The sequence below is a fragment of the Acanthopagrus latus genome, chromosome 9 (assembly GCF_904848185.1).
Source record: "Acanthopagrus latus isolate v.2019 chromosome 9, fAcaLat1.1, whole genome shotgun sequence".
Lineage (NCBI taxonomy): Eukaryota > Metazoa > Chordata > Actinopteri > Spariformes > Sparidae > Acanthopagrus > Acanthopagrus latus.
In genome coordinates, this window is record NC_051047.1 from 6,284,413 (window position 1) to 6,303,463 (window position 19,051).

The 19,051-nt window shown below is 39.7% G+C and overlaps 1 protein-coding gene across 1 annotated transcript; it reads right to left on the reverse strand.

Moving 5' to 3' along the window:
* Positions 1-4,343: 4,343 nt before the first annotated feature.
* On the reverse strand, positions 4,344-19,013 carry LOC119025790 (interleukin-1 receptor type 1). Its single transcript, XM_037109728.1, has 12 exons — positions 18,880-19,013; positions 17,180-17,255; positions 12,219-12,429; positions 11,630-11,795; positions 9,931-10,102; positions 9,514-9,576; positions 9,144-9,270; positions 8,728-8,867; positions 8,151-8,297; positions 7,832-7,990; positions 6,410-6,613; positions 4,344-5,720 (listed from the first exon to the last, which is right to left on the reverse strand). The coding sequence occupies exons 2-12, from the start codon at positions 17,244-17,246 to the stop codon at positions 5,527-5,529; spliced, it is 1,650 nt and encodes a 549-aa protein (XP_036965623.1). The 5' UTR covers positions 17,247-17,255; positions 18,880-19,013; the 3' UTR covers positions 4,344-5,526.
* Between the last annotated feature and the right edge of the window lie 38 nt (positions 19,014-19,051).

Consider the following 19,051-nt stretch of genomic DNA (forward strand, 5'->3'; position numbering starts at 1 on the left):
TTGTTCATTAATAGTAGATGCACAGTTTGTTAAAGTGTACGTAAGGTAGTTATTTTATTGTTGAAAACAAATAAATACTAAAAAAAACATTTGTCAAGCAATTGTTAATAAACATGAGTAGCAACTTTACAATGTCTGTCCAAATAATTTTCCTAGATGAACTACACAATATTTGTTAGACGTTTAAAAACTCTCATCAAGTGATTGCGTAATACATGGGTTAAGAAGCATTTCACTGTTAACAGTCAAATATTTGTGTTAAATGAAGTTTATTTTACTATAAATGTACCAATTTTTGATGACTGTTAGTATCAATTGAAACAATTTTGAACTAAAATGTGTGCTCTTCTGTCATTATTAAAACACGAACAAAGTGTTGAGAACACGAACATGAGACTTTGGGTAATTTGCGATGATGGAATACATCAGATATCATGAGTAAATAAAAATACTATGACACGAGGCTTGATCGACAGTGCAGTGGTAGTTTTGCTGTGTGTATGTTTTCAGTATAGTTATAGATTATATCGACCCTTTTTCCATGGAAATATAGGTGGTGATGACTAAGATTTGACCTATGATTCCAATGTAGACAATAGTTACTCAGTATGCTGAAGCTTGAGTGTGTTTCCTGGATATGGATCAGAGGAATGTCTCACTCATAATATCACCTCATTAGATAGCAGCAATTTCCCGTAATCTCAGGTGACAACAACAATAGACAATTTACAGTGGAATCTGGCAGGATGATGCTTCCAACAGCATCATGCACGATTCCTGCATTATTATCCTTGGGATTCCTTGTAACTTGAGACGTCTAACAGAGCTATAACATAAACTCATAAAACCCCACTAAGTCAGAACAAACAGTGGGCTGCTGTAAGTGCTTTCCCGTTAAAAAGACTTCTGGATGACTGTAGCTGTTTCCCCAGAGTGCAGCTCATTATCTGAATCATATTTTGTTGAATCTGGTCAGGTTCAGAATAACAGTAAGGCATGAACATGATCCCTGTCTGTATGCTGTGGAAGCCATGTTTACTTTAGCCATGCTTTGCTCATTAGCTAGTTATTTCTGGAGGATTTCAACTCACACTTCTTGTAAGCATGGTTTTCTTGCACGCGTGTTGCATGTATTTTTCACAGTTCAGTGTATCTCACAGCGGAAGCGCTAAAGAGCATTCGAACAGTAAATGTCACAGGAAATGCTCATCATTCCCTTTATCAGCGACAGTGTTAGAAGCTGTGGAGATAATGGAAAACAGGTAACAATCTCTCTCGCGCACACACATGCACAGACACACACACGCACGCATGCACACACACACACACACACATCTTTTGCTACGTATTGGTCGTATTGGTCGCTCAGACACATTTTTCAGATATCCAGTCACAGATATCCTGTTGGGGGATCCCAAACAGGGGTAATCTGCCCTGATGTCTCCTCCAAGCTGGACGTGTTCAGAAAGCCTCTCAAGGGCCCAAACCCACCAAACTGCCATCAAAGGACTAGTGGCTGTTCCCGATTAATCCAAAAGTCAGACAGAGCATACATACTCTCGAGTCTCTGCCATTTGCAATTTCAAACCAATTTAAATATCTGGGAATAAACAGTGAGAATGACTATCTAACCTAAGTATTTATTTCTCTTTCAGTGCATCCCTATTCTCAAAGCCTTCTTTGACAAATCAGATGCAGCCATATCTCAATTTATCTGGAATAAAAAAAACTCCAAGCAAAGACCTAAAACACTTGGGGTATGGGGTTGCCTTGCTTTCAGCTCTATTACTGGTCTTGTAACATTAGATCTATGTCATTCTGGTTCCACACGCAGGGGGCTGAGTGGGCAAGGATGGAAAACCGAAATAGCTTTCCTTCCTCTTTAACATCAATATTTTATTCTGCTTTACCAACACCAAAGTTAAAGATGAAAAACCAAATAATTTCACACTCAATTAAAATTTGGTCCCACCATCACTTTCTAATCTGTCATTTCGCAAATGGCATTTACAAGGAATTTGGACAATCAATGATCTATATATTGCCAACATTTTTCCTACATTTCAGCAACTAAAAGAAATTAAATATTCCCAGCACGGACCTCTTTAGATATTTACAAATCCGAAATTTCATTAAAGAAAGACATTTCCAACCTTCCCAAAGAAACCTCTGGTTTCCTCAGTTGTTACTGAATGCTGTTTGGGTGTGAAACTTTAGTAATGAAACTTTGCCTAACTTTTTGGGTGAACTTATACTTTAAGATCTGAGTTCTTCTTCCACCTCTAGCAACATCACAGATTTTAGTCATTCATGGGAAACAACCCTCTTTAATCCTTCAGGGTTAAGCTGAGCAATAGTTCTTCCCACAAGCATTAGAAAATGTCAGGTTAGTGGGAGAGTCAAAGAATGACAGCGTCAAATCCAAATCACTCCCCGACTGAAGCGAACAGGTGAGGACATGCGTGAGAACTCGTGGTTGAAGTGTGAACCCACATTGCTCAGTGACATGCCTGCCTGACAAGGAAATCCATTGCTGATCTGCAAACCACCATGGTGTGTTACGATCAAGCGTTTTAATTAATCTGCAGAAGTTTCTGTGCATGACAGCTTTTTATTGAGGCATGCTGCTGAGCATTCTTGCATGTAATAATAATAATATTAATACATGTGTTTTACATGGCACTTTTCAGGGTACACCAAGACACTTCACAGGTTAAAAAGCTCAAAATATAAAGAAAGAGAAGTTATACATTAAAAACAATTTTATAAAAGGTGAGTTTTGGTGAGTGTCTTGAAAGTATTGACATCTGTACAGTCTCTGGTGTGTTTGGGGAGAGAGTTCCTGTGCCCTGTCATTTTAGATTACAGTCTGCCAATCAAGTGCAACAGCTTGATCTGAGATGAGGTGGTGGAGGCAGGTTTCTGTCGGAAAAACAGTCGCTGAATTTGCATTGTTTCACCAGCCTGAGTCCTATTTTGCCCATTTCCTTTTCCTGTGACCAGACATTAGTCAGGAGCAGCCTTAGACCAAGATAGATTAGCATCTTGGCTCTTATTCTGACTCTCATCCTCCAAACGGTCGGGTTGGCTGGTTGAAAAACGCTGTTGCCCGTGATAGTCGTAAAGGCTGCTGCTCTTAATCCAAAACACCTGCTTTCTTCTCCAGTGATGATGACACTACCTCTGCCACGAGCACTACATTTTTCAGCAATAAAGCCTAAAAATTGAAACTAAAACTGAAGCATAATTGACAGGAGCCACCAGCCACTAGGGCCAGAGCCGCACTCTCAGCCTGCACACATACACCAACACAGTGAAACTCTGCTCTGATGTCAGTGTGTACAGAAGTCTGGTTAAACTTCACTACAGTCAATGTAATGTGCTTTGCCGCAAGTGCTGCATGTAAGATGAATGTAGGGCAATCTTTCAAAACATCAGAGTGCAGCACATGCATACAGGTGGAGACATCCACGGACCGCCCAGCTCCTAGTTCATCTCTCGTTTATCAATACTGTAATTATGGATGCATATGAGACAATCAGACATGTAAATTCAATTTCACAGTTTCAGAGCATCCACAGAATAGAGAGTAGTTGTACAAAAGAAGAAAAAAAAATCCATTTGGTGAAAAAAATGTGGAATTGTTCCACTTAAAACAATTGAAGGAATATGATGGCGTAAACGCCCATCCATTGACTGCATTCAAGTAAAATATCAACATCGACACCGCACCCTGGCAGCAACACTTCACCAGGGTTATGTAAGGGCATCTTCCCATCAGACAGCAAACACGTCAGGTTCCCAAACACAATTTGGCACATATGAGTCAGGGTGGATTCCAGTGAGATGGAAAAGTCAGTCAACCAGCCACAATACACAGTGACAAATTCACCAGTGACAAATAAACCTCTAATTCACCTCTAGTCACAGGCAGTGAGGCTTGCAGTAAATCTACTTTTCTAGAAACCAGGATTACTGGATCCATACATCAGTTATTACAGCAACTGAGACCCTAAATCCAACGGGTTGTATGATTGGTAATCCCCTTAATTCTTTGGCCCAAAGCAAAGAATCACAAAATACATCTCAGTGGTAATGAAAGGTCAATGTTCATAGCACTTTAAATCTACTGAAAATAAATGTTTTCTTTTAAAATGAAATGAATGGGGTTTTTTTTCCAGTCATATTTTTCTCTTTTAAACAGTCATGTTGATGACATTTCTTTGTAGACAAACTGATTAATCAAAATTGTAAATTTACATATCTTGTAGAAAGGTGCTGAATGGAAGTAGTCTCTTTTCCTTAAAAACATTATTGTGATGGGAATTATGGCAGATCCATAATAACATGTATATTTTTTAATTTTCTGTGTAAGCATGTAGACAGTTGGTTCCAGCTTTTGTCAGCCAATAGCACAACTCCACTGGTGTCACTGGTATCCATGTTTCATCAGCAATCAAGCATCTTGCTATGAGCCTTGGCAATGTTAACGCTAGCTAACATAACATTAACCAGCTAGCTATCTAGTTTGCTAGCAAGCACTAGCAACGTTGGCTGGCAAACATGCTAACTCATAGTGCTAACGCCATTAACATTAAACATTAGTAAGTGCACAAACTGGCAACCACTTGAGGGGGCGGATGATTGGAATAACATCTTTACATTACAACGTATTCCAAGAATTTGATTTGATGAAGTTCCAGATTCACTACGCAACATTGGAAGAAAAACTAGAGCCAACACAAAATACCCAACCCTAATGACTTAATAAAGTTTCTTTAATCATCTCTCATGTGAGAACCAAGTACGTAAAAATCACAATATAAATAAACATTTAAATCAACTTCTAGGTGAGGTAAAAGATGTGTTTAACACTCTGTAGCCAATATACAGCAAGCTTATCAATGGTCAACACAGCACTCTTATCAATATAAATTTAGATATCCTTCAAATACCTTAGAACCAAGAATTCAAGTACAAACTGCAGTACTGCTGGCCCACAACATAACGAGGACGTCATTATGTCTCATAGACCTTCAGAGAACTACAGGTTGCAGGTTTAATGGTGAACTGAATCAGTGTTATTTTCTGCCGGAGGAAAAGGTAGCTGAAAGTATGCTGATCTTCATCAGTGTGTCTGTTCTGATCGATATCTGATGACTGAAAAGCGGAGAGAAGCTGAAATGTTTTTCTCGCTTTCTCTAAAAGTTTATAGTCCATGTCAAGGCAGAAAGGAAAGTCTAGAAGACAGTGCTAAAGGAGGAGATGAGTCCAAAGGATGACAGGCTGTGGTGTCTGGGACAGAGCTGGTGTCAGGAGGCATCCCTGTCCTGCACCAGGAAGAAATCCAGCAGAAGTCATTGTGGCTTTACACACTGTGGAATTCACAGTGCATGCTGGCATGAGTCTGTTTACAGTAATGTGTCATGTCAAAAACCATTGTTTCCAGGAAACAGCCCTGTCCGGTCCAACCAAAATGTCTCTGTTTAATTTGCTTCCATGAAACCTTTTAGTCTTTCACTTGGTTTAGACAGTAGTGTTGCATTTCCCTCTAGGCACTGAGGGCATGTGGTACCTCAGATTCTTCCAGAAACTTCTGTTTGAGCACAATCTGGTGAGTTTGTGGGTTTGAGAGGAAGGTTTCGTCCACTTCAGAGATCCTTGTTTCCTCTTGATATAGCGCAGAGACTCTGGCAGGCAACTGTAATTCACCGGACCATCTGATAAAATAGGACAAAGTGTTGATCATATAATTCAAATAAACATGTTAAATATACTGACAGATATAAAACCTTACCACCTTCACAGTAGTTAGTGACAAGACATAGCATGTTTCCCATTGGCATCCTTCAGAGCTCTCTGCCTGTTTAGTTGTTAGTTCTTTGATCAACTCCGGCACTTTAGTTGTAGTCTAAGAGTTTTATACCCATAAAAAGGATCAATATATAGGTACTGTATGTCTCACTCCCACTCATTTCCCATGATCCAAACTACTTTGAGATTAACTATGTCTGGGTAGAGTAATGTTTTATTGTCACGTATCCCCTGTGTTGTGCAAGTGTGGTCTGCACAGGATGCCTTCAGGCACAGCATGGAGATAAAGGTCACAAGCCGAGCACTCAATCAGTCGCTGTACTGTAGGTACACGCGTGGATTGGAAGAGAATGGAATAGACTTGTCTCAGGTTATGTTCATGTGTCTACAAGTTAAACTTTACAGACCCCAAGGGGCTTTACCTCTCAAACATGCCAAGTAAAAACAGTCACCTTTGTCCATAGAATGTAATATCTTCACTTCTGAAGCAAAGGAGGGCTGCTGCAGGCTGTATCAAAATACAGCGTCATGAAATCACTTTGCAACTTCTAGTGGCTTAAAGAGCAGCCAGGTGCGCCACAGAATCTGCCCTCACCTATTTCCACCAGGATCACTTTGGGGTCGTTCTGAGTCAAAGCATCGTAAAGGCCCATTTTTTGTTCAAAGCACAGCTGGCTTTGGTTCACAGACAAGGGTTCGTCTTCTTTTCTGCCATGATTGAAGGATTTACCGTCACGCGACAGGATGATTATCAGTCTGCGGCACTGCTGCAGTGTAGTACCAATGGCATCATGCACCGCTGTAAGAGATCAGTCACAGGAAACAAAACAAGTCAGCACTGCTGGGTAAAATCCTATCTCTGCACATCAAAAACAACCTGTTTTTAAGTCACGTTTTTCTAACTTGTGCATATTTTACTAAGCCTACTTCCTTCAATACAATCTGTACTAAAGAACATTTTCCAAAGTATGGCCTAAGGTTTAGGGAAAATTTCCAACTTCTGCTGGGCAGACGCTTCTTCTGCTTCTGGGAATGCAATTGTTTAAAATTCACAAAGCGCTGAATAAGGCAAAGTGTGACAGCAAACACTGTATCACCTTTGTTTATTTTGTCAGTGTTAACAGAAGGTTTAATCAAGTCAAATCCAGACATTCTATCTTTTGGGGCCTGTAGAAAATTCTGAGACACAAAAAAACAACATTGTTTCCGGAGACAAATCAAGCAATCAGCATCTGTTTTTGAATTTGCAACCAGGCATTCAGGATCTCCCTGTTGGAGAATTCAAGCTTTCACGCTTTGAAAAATCTGAATATAAGAAATTATGTTGTTTATGCAATCCTTTGCAGAGGTGAGAGAGAGAGACAAGCATCGTCAGTGGGAAATAATGAGATGCAGATTTGGAATATTTTCACATCTTACCCTGCGAATTGAGTATGGTTGTATTTTTCTCTTTAGTAAGGATCTTGGAGTATCTATTCTTGATATTTTGGGGGTTTATTTTGTTTATTTATTACACTTAACGCAAATAGAGCCTGTAAAACTGGCTGGGGATGCTAACGTCAGTATATTTCATCAAACAGCATAGACATCTTTGACCTAACACCAACTCTGTTGTTTCTCCACACTCTGTTGATAATGTTAGTTCATTTATTGAAAGTTTTTAACTACAACTCTGGCCACATCTTAGACATTCCCCCTTTAAATGCATCAGTAAGGAACAATTGCAATAAAAGGTGAAAATAGGTGGGGAATGATTGACTGTTATGAATTACCTACCTCAAGTACCAGCAAGGTAATTAAACATATGGCTACATATCCAGTGTGTACCAGTTGGTCACCAACAAAGTTACTGAAGGTATTTGTGATATTTTGCTGTGGGTGGTATGATAACCAGTGTAGATCACAGCCAACACAATAAAGAAGACTGACAGGTCAAAAAATTGGCATCGCAAATATTTTTATGAGGTACGAAATGTGTTTGCCGTGGTTATGAGACTATCAGTGTAGCAGTCCTGACCTTCCCCGGGGCAGTCGTCACGTCCTCTGATGTACAGAGAGTAGCCTTGTTTCTCCAGCTCCTCAGGCAGGATGTGCAGGGCAAAGCTTGCTGTCTCAGCTGAGCTGGCGTCGCCATGCAAATAGCTCACGTAGGCGTCGTAGAGCTTCCCATCTTGAGCTGTAGAGAAGATTTTATCACACCTTTCAACGCATGTTGGTTAACTTTCTGGTGAACTTGTTACATTATGTGGTAATTCCATTCAGCAAACAAGAGTTCCTGGCAGAAACAAAAAAAGCATTCCAGAGAAACGTCCAAAGTCTAAAGTTGAGATATTTACCTTGTGGTTTGGCAAAGTGTCTTAACAGTTTCCTGTAAACCAACACCAGCTCTACTTTAAATAAGAGGAAGCCAGCAACAAGAGCCAGAGTAACCAGGGTGGCAGAGAGGCAGAGGGCAACACTGGTGTGGAGGACACTGTGGTCAGCTGGAGAGGGGAGAAGACAGACAAATTTAACATTCAAATCTGGTTTGAGAACATATAAACAAAATGAGAATAAAGTAACACTCCGGGAAGAGTGTCTGCTTCTTTCTCATGGAGGTAGGTCATGTTGTGTTTCCTGATTGGCCTCAATACACCCTCGCCTTTAAAGCAACAAATCCATTTTTTTTTTTTTTTTTTTGCCTTTTGGTGCCTTCTGCAGTTTGTACATGCACTCCCGACTGGCCTACTTACTTAAGCATGAACACTCAGGCACTTTTTGCCGTGTGGCAGCAAGATGGCTCAAGTGCTTCATACAACTAAGACTGGTCGAGTTAAGTCAACCTGAACCAAGGACCGTAACAACTCTCAAAATGGTTATGAAGCTGTTATTTTAAGATACAATGAGAAGAGAGAAGAGAAGAGAAGAGAATACCTTCTTGGAGCCACATCAAGCCGACCGCCCGTTCAGCTGGGTTCTCTATGTGGCACTGAATGGGGACGTTCAGGAAACGACGAGGAACTTTCGAGATAGACAGAGTGGAATGAAGGTACACCCTGTTTCCTTCATGAACACTAAGAGACAGGACCAGACAATCAATCAGTCATCTGTCAAATAGCGTATCAGTCAGTCAGTTCATAGATCAGGCAATCATGATAATCATCAAAATGTAATAGTCTTTTGTTTTGCTTTGTATGAAAGCTGCTTTAGCAGTATTTAGCAGCTAGGAGGCAGAAAGATTCTCAAGAGAGAATTATACTGTAATCTGTGCTGTTTTTCACAGAAGTGTGACAGTGTCAATCTCGTCTTGTATAAACCTCTCTTGTGTCCATGTATAGACTGAAACTTACTAATTGCAGGACTCTTTGAGTTCCATGTGGTCATTGGTGTGGGTCGAATCAACAGTCCAATAGATTTGGGTCTCACTATCCTCACTGTAGCCTATGAGGGCCTTACATTTCAGCTCAGCTCTTGTTCCTGGTCATTGGTCAGATTAAAAAACAAAGGAGCTGTCATTTCACACATGATGGTGCACGATGAAATCATAACTGTCAAATATGTATCTGCACTGTAATCAGTTCCAAACTGTTGCACCATGAAGAATACTGAAAACGAAATTGTAAAAAGATATTCTGAGAGCACGTCGTAAACTCAGACCAGACAGACATATTGTATGTGTGTGTCACTGTGACGGGTTAGAAACTGTAAAAAGTTACTTGCCTACTTCAACCACAACGGTTTCCTCTTGTGGATACACCACCACAGGTGTCACAAAAGGTGCATCTATGCCACATAAAAATGCATGAGCAAAGGATACAATACAATAAAACATAAGACAATATACTAACAGAGTGGCAATGAACTCAGACAATCTCTGTGGGGAAGTCACCGCAGCTGCGGAAACACACAATTCAGAGGAAACTAAGTGGGAGTGTTACTGCATCACTTTCACAACCCCCCCCATCCAGTGCATGTACATGTACCACAAATCATATGAATCATTTCCATAGTAACCTACTGATTTACATAAAAAGCTTCTGATAATGTGAAATAAGGAGAATTAAATGTAAAATCATCACAACAAAAAATAAATAATTCCAGGTTTAGGATTCGGTCTGATGAAACTACAGTACATACCTTTAGTAATGTTCAGCCTGATGCTGCGTCCAGATGTGAACTTCCTGCCGTCCAAGCTAATGTCCACCAGGCAGGTGTACGTCCCAGCATCCCTCTCTGAGGCTGCAGGAAGTCTCATGAAGCCATCCTCCACAGAGCTGTCCTCCCCTTGCAGCTCCACTGGCTGGCAGTCCTACACACAGAAACGGAGACACATCAGTGATTTTCACTGCATGATGATGAGGAAACATTCATTTACTCTTCGAAAAAGTGCCACACACAAGAGAACACATTAAAAGCCAACACACATTAAGCAAAAATGTTAATGGAATAAGGTTAACAGGAGCAGACTTACATTTTTACCCCTGGACTGAATATGGGTAAATATTGAATATTAAACAAATATGATATGTTGTGTTCATTTGGGAGATTCAGAGTTGCAGGTGGGTGCCCTCCTGAGTCCAGCACTGTGGTACTGTTTAATTTCATTATTATTATTAATTTCTATGTATTTATAACAAAGCATTTGTTCTATCACTCATACCCTGTTTTGAACAAGGTGCTTGTTTGGAGCCAGTGCCTACTCTAGAGCCAGTTCTTTACACTTCAACAGCCAAAGAACTGGCACTTGCTAGACATACAATATAATCAATAGACCTTGTCTATGGTCTATTGGTGGTTAAGTAGAGACTGACCAGCACTGGAGATTGATATATCCACCGATAATTGAGCACTTGCCCCTCACGTCGTCTGCTATTTTCCCCCGAAAATCATCTTTCAAAAACTGTTAATAAGTGCATAATAAGGAAGTTATTAGTTGTAATAAGGCAGTGTTTCAATATAGATCTGGTCGCATCGAAAAGCATGATGACTGTTAATAAAAACATAAATGTAATAGTGCATAATAAGGAAGTTATTAGTTGTAATAAGGCAGTGTTTCAATATAGATCTGGTCGCATCGAAAAGCATGATGACTGTTAGTAAAAACATAAATGTAATAAAGTTTCCTCTTCCTCATCCTTCAATCGATTGAATGCAGTGAAGCCCTATTGGCGCTTGAACAGTATGATCTGACGTAGGGAGTCTTTGTGTAAAAATGTAGTTTTAAGAACAGTTATTCAAACCCATGTTGTGCCCATATGGTGCATAAACAAGTGAAAAAATGTAGGACAGCACTCCCGGCAAACTATTTATCCTTGCACTGGATTTAATGGGAGTTTGGAGGTTACAGGCCTCATATAAAGTTTTGATCTGTAGTTGCAGAAGCTGATTGTTAGAAGTTTACATGTTTAGCATTTTTCTATGGAGGGAAAGCAGAAGTACATATAAAAACAAACTGACAGTAGTGTTGTGCAACCTTCACTTGGATGTCAGCACACTTTCACATGTTCCAGGAGGGGGCAGTGTAGCATTAATCAAGTCATGTCACTGATGGTTTCTGTGCACTCTTCATTACATTCTTTTCCACCAGCTAGGTTATCATAAACTCCACAAGTGAACAAGTGGATTCCTACTCTTGTCAGCTTTTAAAAGCAGAAACTGAAAATAAATAAATAAATAAATAAAATTAAAAAAAGATTAAAAAAAATAAAAGCACAAACTGGTCCCACTGATCAGCATGCACTCTTTGTACAAACTGAACTCGAAGCTAAATAAGCCATATAGTATGGGGTATAAACAAAGCGAATACAGCACATGAATATCATGGAGCTGTGCATACCTTCATCCATCGTATGTTCGTTACTTTATTCAGTTTGAAGATCTCTTCCTGTTTGCAAGGAAGTCTCACTATGACTTCCTGATTGACGGTTTCAGTCTCAGATGGATCAGGACACTCTTCACTGGACACTGACACCAGAAACTTCATCCCTGATCCAGGCTCGTCCCTTAAAACAAAACAAAATAAGTGAATAAAATAAGTAAACATTTTCGGTTTTGTTTTTCTCTAAGCCTATGGGCGGTTAATTGGGTAATGACAGAAAAAAATAGTCCTCAATAACAGGTTATTGAGGACTAAGATGGAAAAATAACCTGGATGAGAGGCGATGATGTTAAAGTGGGATCTAAAGAAACTTTTTGGGGCGACTGTTTGGCCCCATTTGCCATATGCTGCTGTTAACTCCTCAGCACAACATGAAATTCAACAAAACCAGAAACTACAGCTGCCAAAAAACATGAAGTCAGTTGTCCATGGTGCGGACCGAGTATTATAAAACAATTCTCTGCACTACACGAAGCAGCTTTGAGTTTGTTGTGCAGTCAGGACCAGATGCAGTAGAGCACACTTAGACATACAGGGGCATCCATACCTTTTCTCACAGGTGTAGTATCCATTATGAGACATCTGCACAGGCAGGAACCACAGTAACCCGTCCCTGACTTCCACTCCGGTGGGCAGCATCAGGTTGTGCCTCTCCCCTCTGCTCCAGGTCACATTGGTGTGAGCGTCAGCTCTGGGACACCTCAGCACAAAAAGGTGACCAATGCTCACATGGTAGGTGTCTGTCTCCCCACTGTGGTCTGAATGTGACAGTGCAAAGAGAGACCAGTCAGGCGCCAGTGGGAGAACACTTAGAGTATACAGAGATGACATGCTGCTGCATCACAGGAGTGGACAGAATGTGTAGAGTAGATTTTAGGCTTCAGGTTTTAAAAAGTTCACCTGCACAAATAAGCATGTTGCTGCATATTAGAGTATAAGATCAGTTAATATGAATTGAATCCGTTCATCCATTCATTACCTCAGCAAAGGAACTTTTCCTCTTTGCTTGTCTCTTTAAAAGTATTATATCTCCAAAACTAACTGATATATGAAAGAATGGGCATATTGACCCATGGCAAAATAAAACATTTTTTTCTTCTTTACATTAATAATGAAGACATTTTTGCAAACCACTGATCAGCAGCAGTAAAACTTTGCAAGCACTGATGATGAGATGAAGATCATGCTCATTCACTTTTGAAAACCTAGGTTCCAGTCTGACTCCGAGATGAACACGGGATTGTTCCTTCATTCAGAGAGGTTGAAAATGTATCATCATGTACAGAACAAATGTGAGAATATTCATGATATCAAAACTAATACAAATGCTTTACAGCAAAGGCGGGAAAGGAAGGGCCCACAACCAAAACTCCAAAATGACTGTGAACAGCGATGCCAGCATCAAATACCCATGCCTTAAAAGTCATGCAGAGTGAAATGACTGTTCAGCGGCGCTGTTTAAATCCCCGTTTTCAACTGTAAAATGGCGTACAGTACTGCACTCACCTCTCGTAGCCAACCCTGAAAGCAATCATTCAAATGAGAGTGCCACTTGTAGCAGATCGCCAGTGCCAAGAGCCTAAAGTTATTTGAATGGAAACTTGTAAATTACAAAGGAAACATATTCCTTAGAAAAAATGTTTAAGTCCATGTTATTCTCGTCTATGTAGATGTAAATGTTGATTAAGCCAGTATAAACATATGGGTTACATTTTTTGCAGGGGTTAGTTAAATAGACATTAGCCTTCTGTATGTCATGTTTAAAAAGCTGCGTAGTTTGTAGCCTAATAATGCCAGGAGGCTACTAGATTCTGCTTACCGTGTGTATTTCTGTAAGACAATCATCTGCATGGAGTTATAAAACCTTTCCCACACCTCTTATTATTTCAATTGGGCTAATTCTAACAACTAGTCTAAACATGTTTTCCCTCTCAACGTCACCACAACATGTGATTTTGATCTGATACCAAGTAATTCAAACTGCCAACTCATTAAAAATGTGAGGTGAAAGTGCATGTGTGCAAGTGCAAAAAAGGTTATCCATTTGAAAAAACAAAGTGCAAACATTTATCTTTGGAGAACAACAAATGTTTTCAGACTTTTTTTGATAAATGAGCAAATGATTTCAAAGTTCATACATTTTCTCCGAATGCAACAAGTGTCAAAATTGAGCTCTTTTTTAAAGGGAATCTGGTGACTTTCTCCACTTTTTTCTTCCTCCAAACAAGTGGCCTATACTACATTCTGTTTACTGGATTTCTAAAATTTGACACGTTTACCATCATTATCTTATATTCTCTGATACATTTAGAGTAAACAGTGAAATCAGTTGAAACAGTGAGTCTGAACAACAGCTGCGAGGTACGATGCGTGGGTGTTTGCACAGAAATAAACTTATTGTATTGCATGCCAAAGTTAATGAAGGCAACTATGATTAAGATTTTTAACAAAGCTTTTTAAGTTTCTCCTCATGATACAACAACTCTTAAAATCGTGCCATGTGTAAACATGACACATACCTTTACCATCTTAGTCTAACTCATCTTGTAAAAAAATGTCATTTATATTTTTGTTTAGTGTAAAACTGAACAAATCAAATCAAATCTTGATTTTTCACTGGAGATAATTCACTGGAATCAAACATTTCAATATAGGAGGTTCTTTTGTTTTTTTTAATTACATTTCCACAGTATGTTATGATTCTTCACAGACATGGATATGAACTGTAACCTGACCGGCTGACGAGGTGATTATTTTAGTTTTCCCATAAAGTATCATACAAGACCAAGTTTTCCTGATTGCCAGATCCATTTACAGCAGTTCCTCAAACAGTGAGGAAGAGCTCAGTTTACCACTTACTTGCACGGATGTACGACTTCTTACTGCTACGATTTATGAGGCTAACCAAAGATTACGCTTGACTGTATCAGCCTACTGAGCCAGTTTGTTGGCCTCCAACAAGAGGACGAAGAGCTGAAATTAAAGCTTAGGTCAATGAAAATGAGAAAATAAAAGTGAGATGGTATATTGAAAAATAGAATTACATTTCTAACTTCAAAACTGACTGGCAGGTTCTTTAGTACCAAATTTTCTTTGAAGAGAAAGTTTGTGTATGTATTTACTTTAGTCTTAAAGAGCTCTATATTTCTGCATCAATTTCATTCACCACAGATTACTCATGTCTTTTTTAGAAAGCACACAAGTTGCAAGACGATTACTCTACTCATCAGGCAGCTATCGGTTTCACTTTGTTTCGGGACAGAATGAAAGTCATCTCGTTTTAGATACAAAATTCATCACAGTAAACACCCGTCACGTCTCTTCGCTGGGTAACACTGGGTCGTTTTATCAGCTGACCCACATGTCGTGAGTTTATAAAAGGTTTCCTGCTCGTGGCTGTCATTTCACAAAGTGCGCGAGAAAAATGCAGTTCCAAAAAGTTCTCTTAAACTCACACCGAAAGAAAACCTAACCGAGGTGCGATGAGCTACTGACTATGTTTTCAAAGCAGATATAGCCTCTGCTCTCTTTTAGCGTAAAGCTTCACACATGTCCTTTGAGGTGCAGTGCTGACGTCTTTCTTTGAGAGACTTCCTGGAGATGGAGTCAAAACAATAAAAGTGTCGCAATCAATGTTTGCCTTCTCTGACCTATTTAATTGGCATAGGACAAAGTCTCAGTCCCAGTAGAGATGTACTGAACTACACGTTCCCAGTACAGAGCAGATTCGAGAGAGCTGGCACTGTAAAAACAGTGAAGACCAAAGAAGCGATGATGTTCCAGTGTTGTGGTAGTCTTCCTTCTTTTAGAAGAAAAAAAAAATTTGGAATCTGAATTGTGAGTGCCACAACACAAATTTCAAACTATCAATAAAACCAGTGGGCTACTTCTGATTTTTACTCACACATATGGTTTTAACACTGTATGGCTGGCTGCTCATATGACCTTCATTCAATAATTCCTGTGTTGGCATTTAAGGACCTAAAGTTATCTCGGAATTTTTCTGAGCCATCGTCCAGTTCATCAAATCCCAGAATCCTCCCTTTCCTCATTCTTCAGACACTTACATAAAAGATACATGTCAGGTACAATAATAATTTGACTTAGCTGCATGTTATAACTACACACATGTCCAGTGTTAATAACTTAAGTTAGAAAATAAGACAAATATTGCATGTAAACCTACCTGAGAACGTTAGGCACAAAGACTAAAACGTTGTTAGATATAGAAAAGAATAATTTAAGTACATTATACATAAGTCTGAAAGTAGCATTCTATTAAGCAAACAGTATTGGACAAGGTTGCACGGGCTTGAATCCCATGTAAAGCAAATTAATTCAAACTTAAACCTCTGACCTGTCATTGTGTGATATCCTGTGATTGTCAGAGGAAAAGGTATTACAGTTACTGAGTGTTGTGCTACAGTCACTTACATGCCAACCTTTAGGTTGAGTTATCACGTTGTGGCCCTTGAACATGACCATGATCAAAGAGGTCAAAAAGATGGTCTTTTTTAAATGTCATTGATTTAGCAGTCATTATTCAATAGTAAGTCACTGATTACCTTTCTTCCCTGCTGTTCTCACATTGTGACAGTTGTAGGAAACACAGCTAAACCTCTTCACTTTTACTCGGTTGTGGAAATATCAGGGGCTTTCAAGCAACATCGTGCAAAATTGGAATTTTTGATCAGCATCATATTTATGGAGATCATATTTTCTGGATTTCCCTCTGATGAACTCTCAGTGATTTACGAAGTTCCCTGATGCACAGACAGCTTGTTGCTAAGCTAATGTAAGCTGCCATAAGCTAGTCAGCTCAGTTAGATGTCTGACTATTGGCTGACGCTCCTGCCATGCTCCCCGCCAACATTCCCCACTGGGTCTCCACCACCCCACGCCTGAAAACATGCCCCTCCCTCTGTTTAAACACTGACAGTACCTCTGTGCTCTGAGTTCCCAACCCTGGCAGACACTATGAAGTTGATACATATGTTTGTGAAAATGTAATTATCAGAGTTACATCTTATTATGCGTTTTGGAAAATGTAATCTATGAAAAACGCAGGCGATGCTGGATATCTCACTTATGAAGGGAACCCCCTCAGAAGAAATGCTTGCGCATGTTTTTTTAAGTGCCTAACAGGTTGCAAACAGGAAAAGCGGTGTTGCAACACCCATCCTGTGCTATATCTGTCAGCTTATTATTTAAGAAGTGCTAGAATGGTTCGTGGTTTTCACTTCACTCCAAGACTCCTCTATCTTTACCCAACATAGGTTCAGAAGTTGTTGTTATCAGTTTTTTACTGCTGTTGGTGGCAATGTTTGCCTGGAAGAATACTGAAACTAAAAACACTGATATCCTGAGAGGCAGTAAAAAACTCAAATCAGCAGTTGGACAACAGCAATGTGTTGTAAGTTCTCTGTAGAGTAGCCAGAGCTTGGCTTTAGAAATAGTTTCAAACAGCTTCTTAGCCTTTTTCAGTCTGTAAAGAGGAAAAGTACTCACAGTGTGCCACGGCAGATGCCAGAGACGTCAGGGCAGCCAGCATGAAGACCCAGCCGGCTGCTGTCATCGTCCTTGTCTGTGGGAAAAGACAGGTTACGTTTCATTTAATTCCCTGTGATTTTCCTCAGGCATGGCTAATGTTCTCGGCCACACCAGCTATCTACAATAAGCAAGGCTTGTTGACACATTTCCTGAGGGGTAAACTGTCTGAACAGAATTCTTTTAAAGGGAAGTGAAAGGTGCAGTTTACATAGCTGACACAAGGAAGGCAGGGCTGAAACACTCCCAGTGAAGTCCCAGGAACTTCCACTGGTTAGTGTTCATATGGAAAACGTCAAAGGGATACACAGGTTCACCATCTCTTTCTTTCTCTTTCTGTCTATCCTAACGAACTGATTCAACACGCTTAGTCATTCATTATAGAGCTTTAAACTTAAATGTACAGTATGGTTTCTTACATTTGGGACTGTTGGGACTCTGAAATTCACTCAGATATTCATGTTGTATCCTGGAGAAAGTTAAAATGTGTCTGTAATATCTCAATTCTAATTTGTACTTTGCTTTTTTTTTTTTTTTTAAAGTATTTTTTTGGCCTTTTCTGGCTTTATTTGATAGAACAGCTTGAAGAGTTGGACAGGAAACAGGGAAAGAGACGGGGAGTGACACGCAGCAAAGGGACCCGGGCCGGGAGTCGGGGCCGGGAGTCGAACCCGGGTCCGCTGCAGAGCCTCGGCACATGGGTCGCGCGCTACCGACTGAGCTATGCGGCGCCCCGTACTTTGCTTTTTAATTGAAACTGGATTGAATAGAAATCACTTCATGAAGTTATGCTCACAATGTGAGGGATTTAACTGTGCTAATCAATATCTAATTAAATACTGAACTGACACACAGTAGAGTGCATACCTTGTCCACCCAACAGTCTCCTTTCTTCAATCAAGCTCAATCCAATGTCCAACTGAATGGGCCGGTAGCACTCTAGATTTTACACCATCCATAACTGGCTAACCTTAATTTAACACGACCACATCTAGATTGGAATCAAATTGTACTCATAGACACCAGCCAACTAAATACACTTGATTTTTTTTTCACCAGGATCCAGGCGTTATTCCCTGAGAAACAAATGTCAAAAAACACACAAGAATTTGAGAAGAAATCCTGGATCCGTCCCTTTATCTGATCCACACCAGAAGTTAGTGTAGTCTCTTTTGTTTCATGGAAATACACATTGTGTAGTTTTGTAAACTCCTGCTGACAAACTAAAAATCCAGCTGACAGAAATGCTGAAAGAGCACAGCTTTTTAAGTAGTTGGGAAATAATATATACTTTATAGGAAATTAACTCAATTATCCTTTATAGTTATTAGTATTCTTCTTTTTCGAAGTAAAAACTGGTCTGGCTAGTGTAAACGTGTTAACTTGTTAGACATGTTCATTTACAACACATACACATAAATTAAGTGGATTTTATGAACACGCTTGTTTTAACAACCAAACAGCACAAAAGGGAACTAGAGGAATTTTCAGTTAATATGAAACCAGCAACACTGATCATCTAGATAAAAAAAATACAGTACTTCCTTATATGACAGTGTAAATTTTCTGTAGAATGATCATAAACCCCTCGATATACTCACCACACACCTGTATGTGCAGTGCTCAGTAAAGAAAAGCTTCAGTAGTTCATTCAAACCTACCGTGCTGTACCAGTCTTCTGAGGCGCTGTGGGTTTTCCCACCTCTTGCCTTCGCAGCATTCACATTTATACTGTTCCTCTAACACCTGCATGAAATTTCCACCCAACAGAGCAAGAAGTACATTTTGCTTCGCAGTGTAGGTGCACTGACTCATCCCCTCCCCAACAGAGCT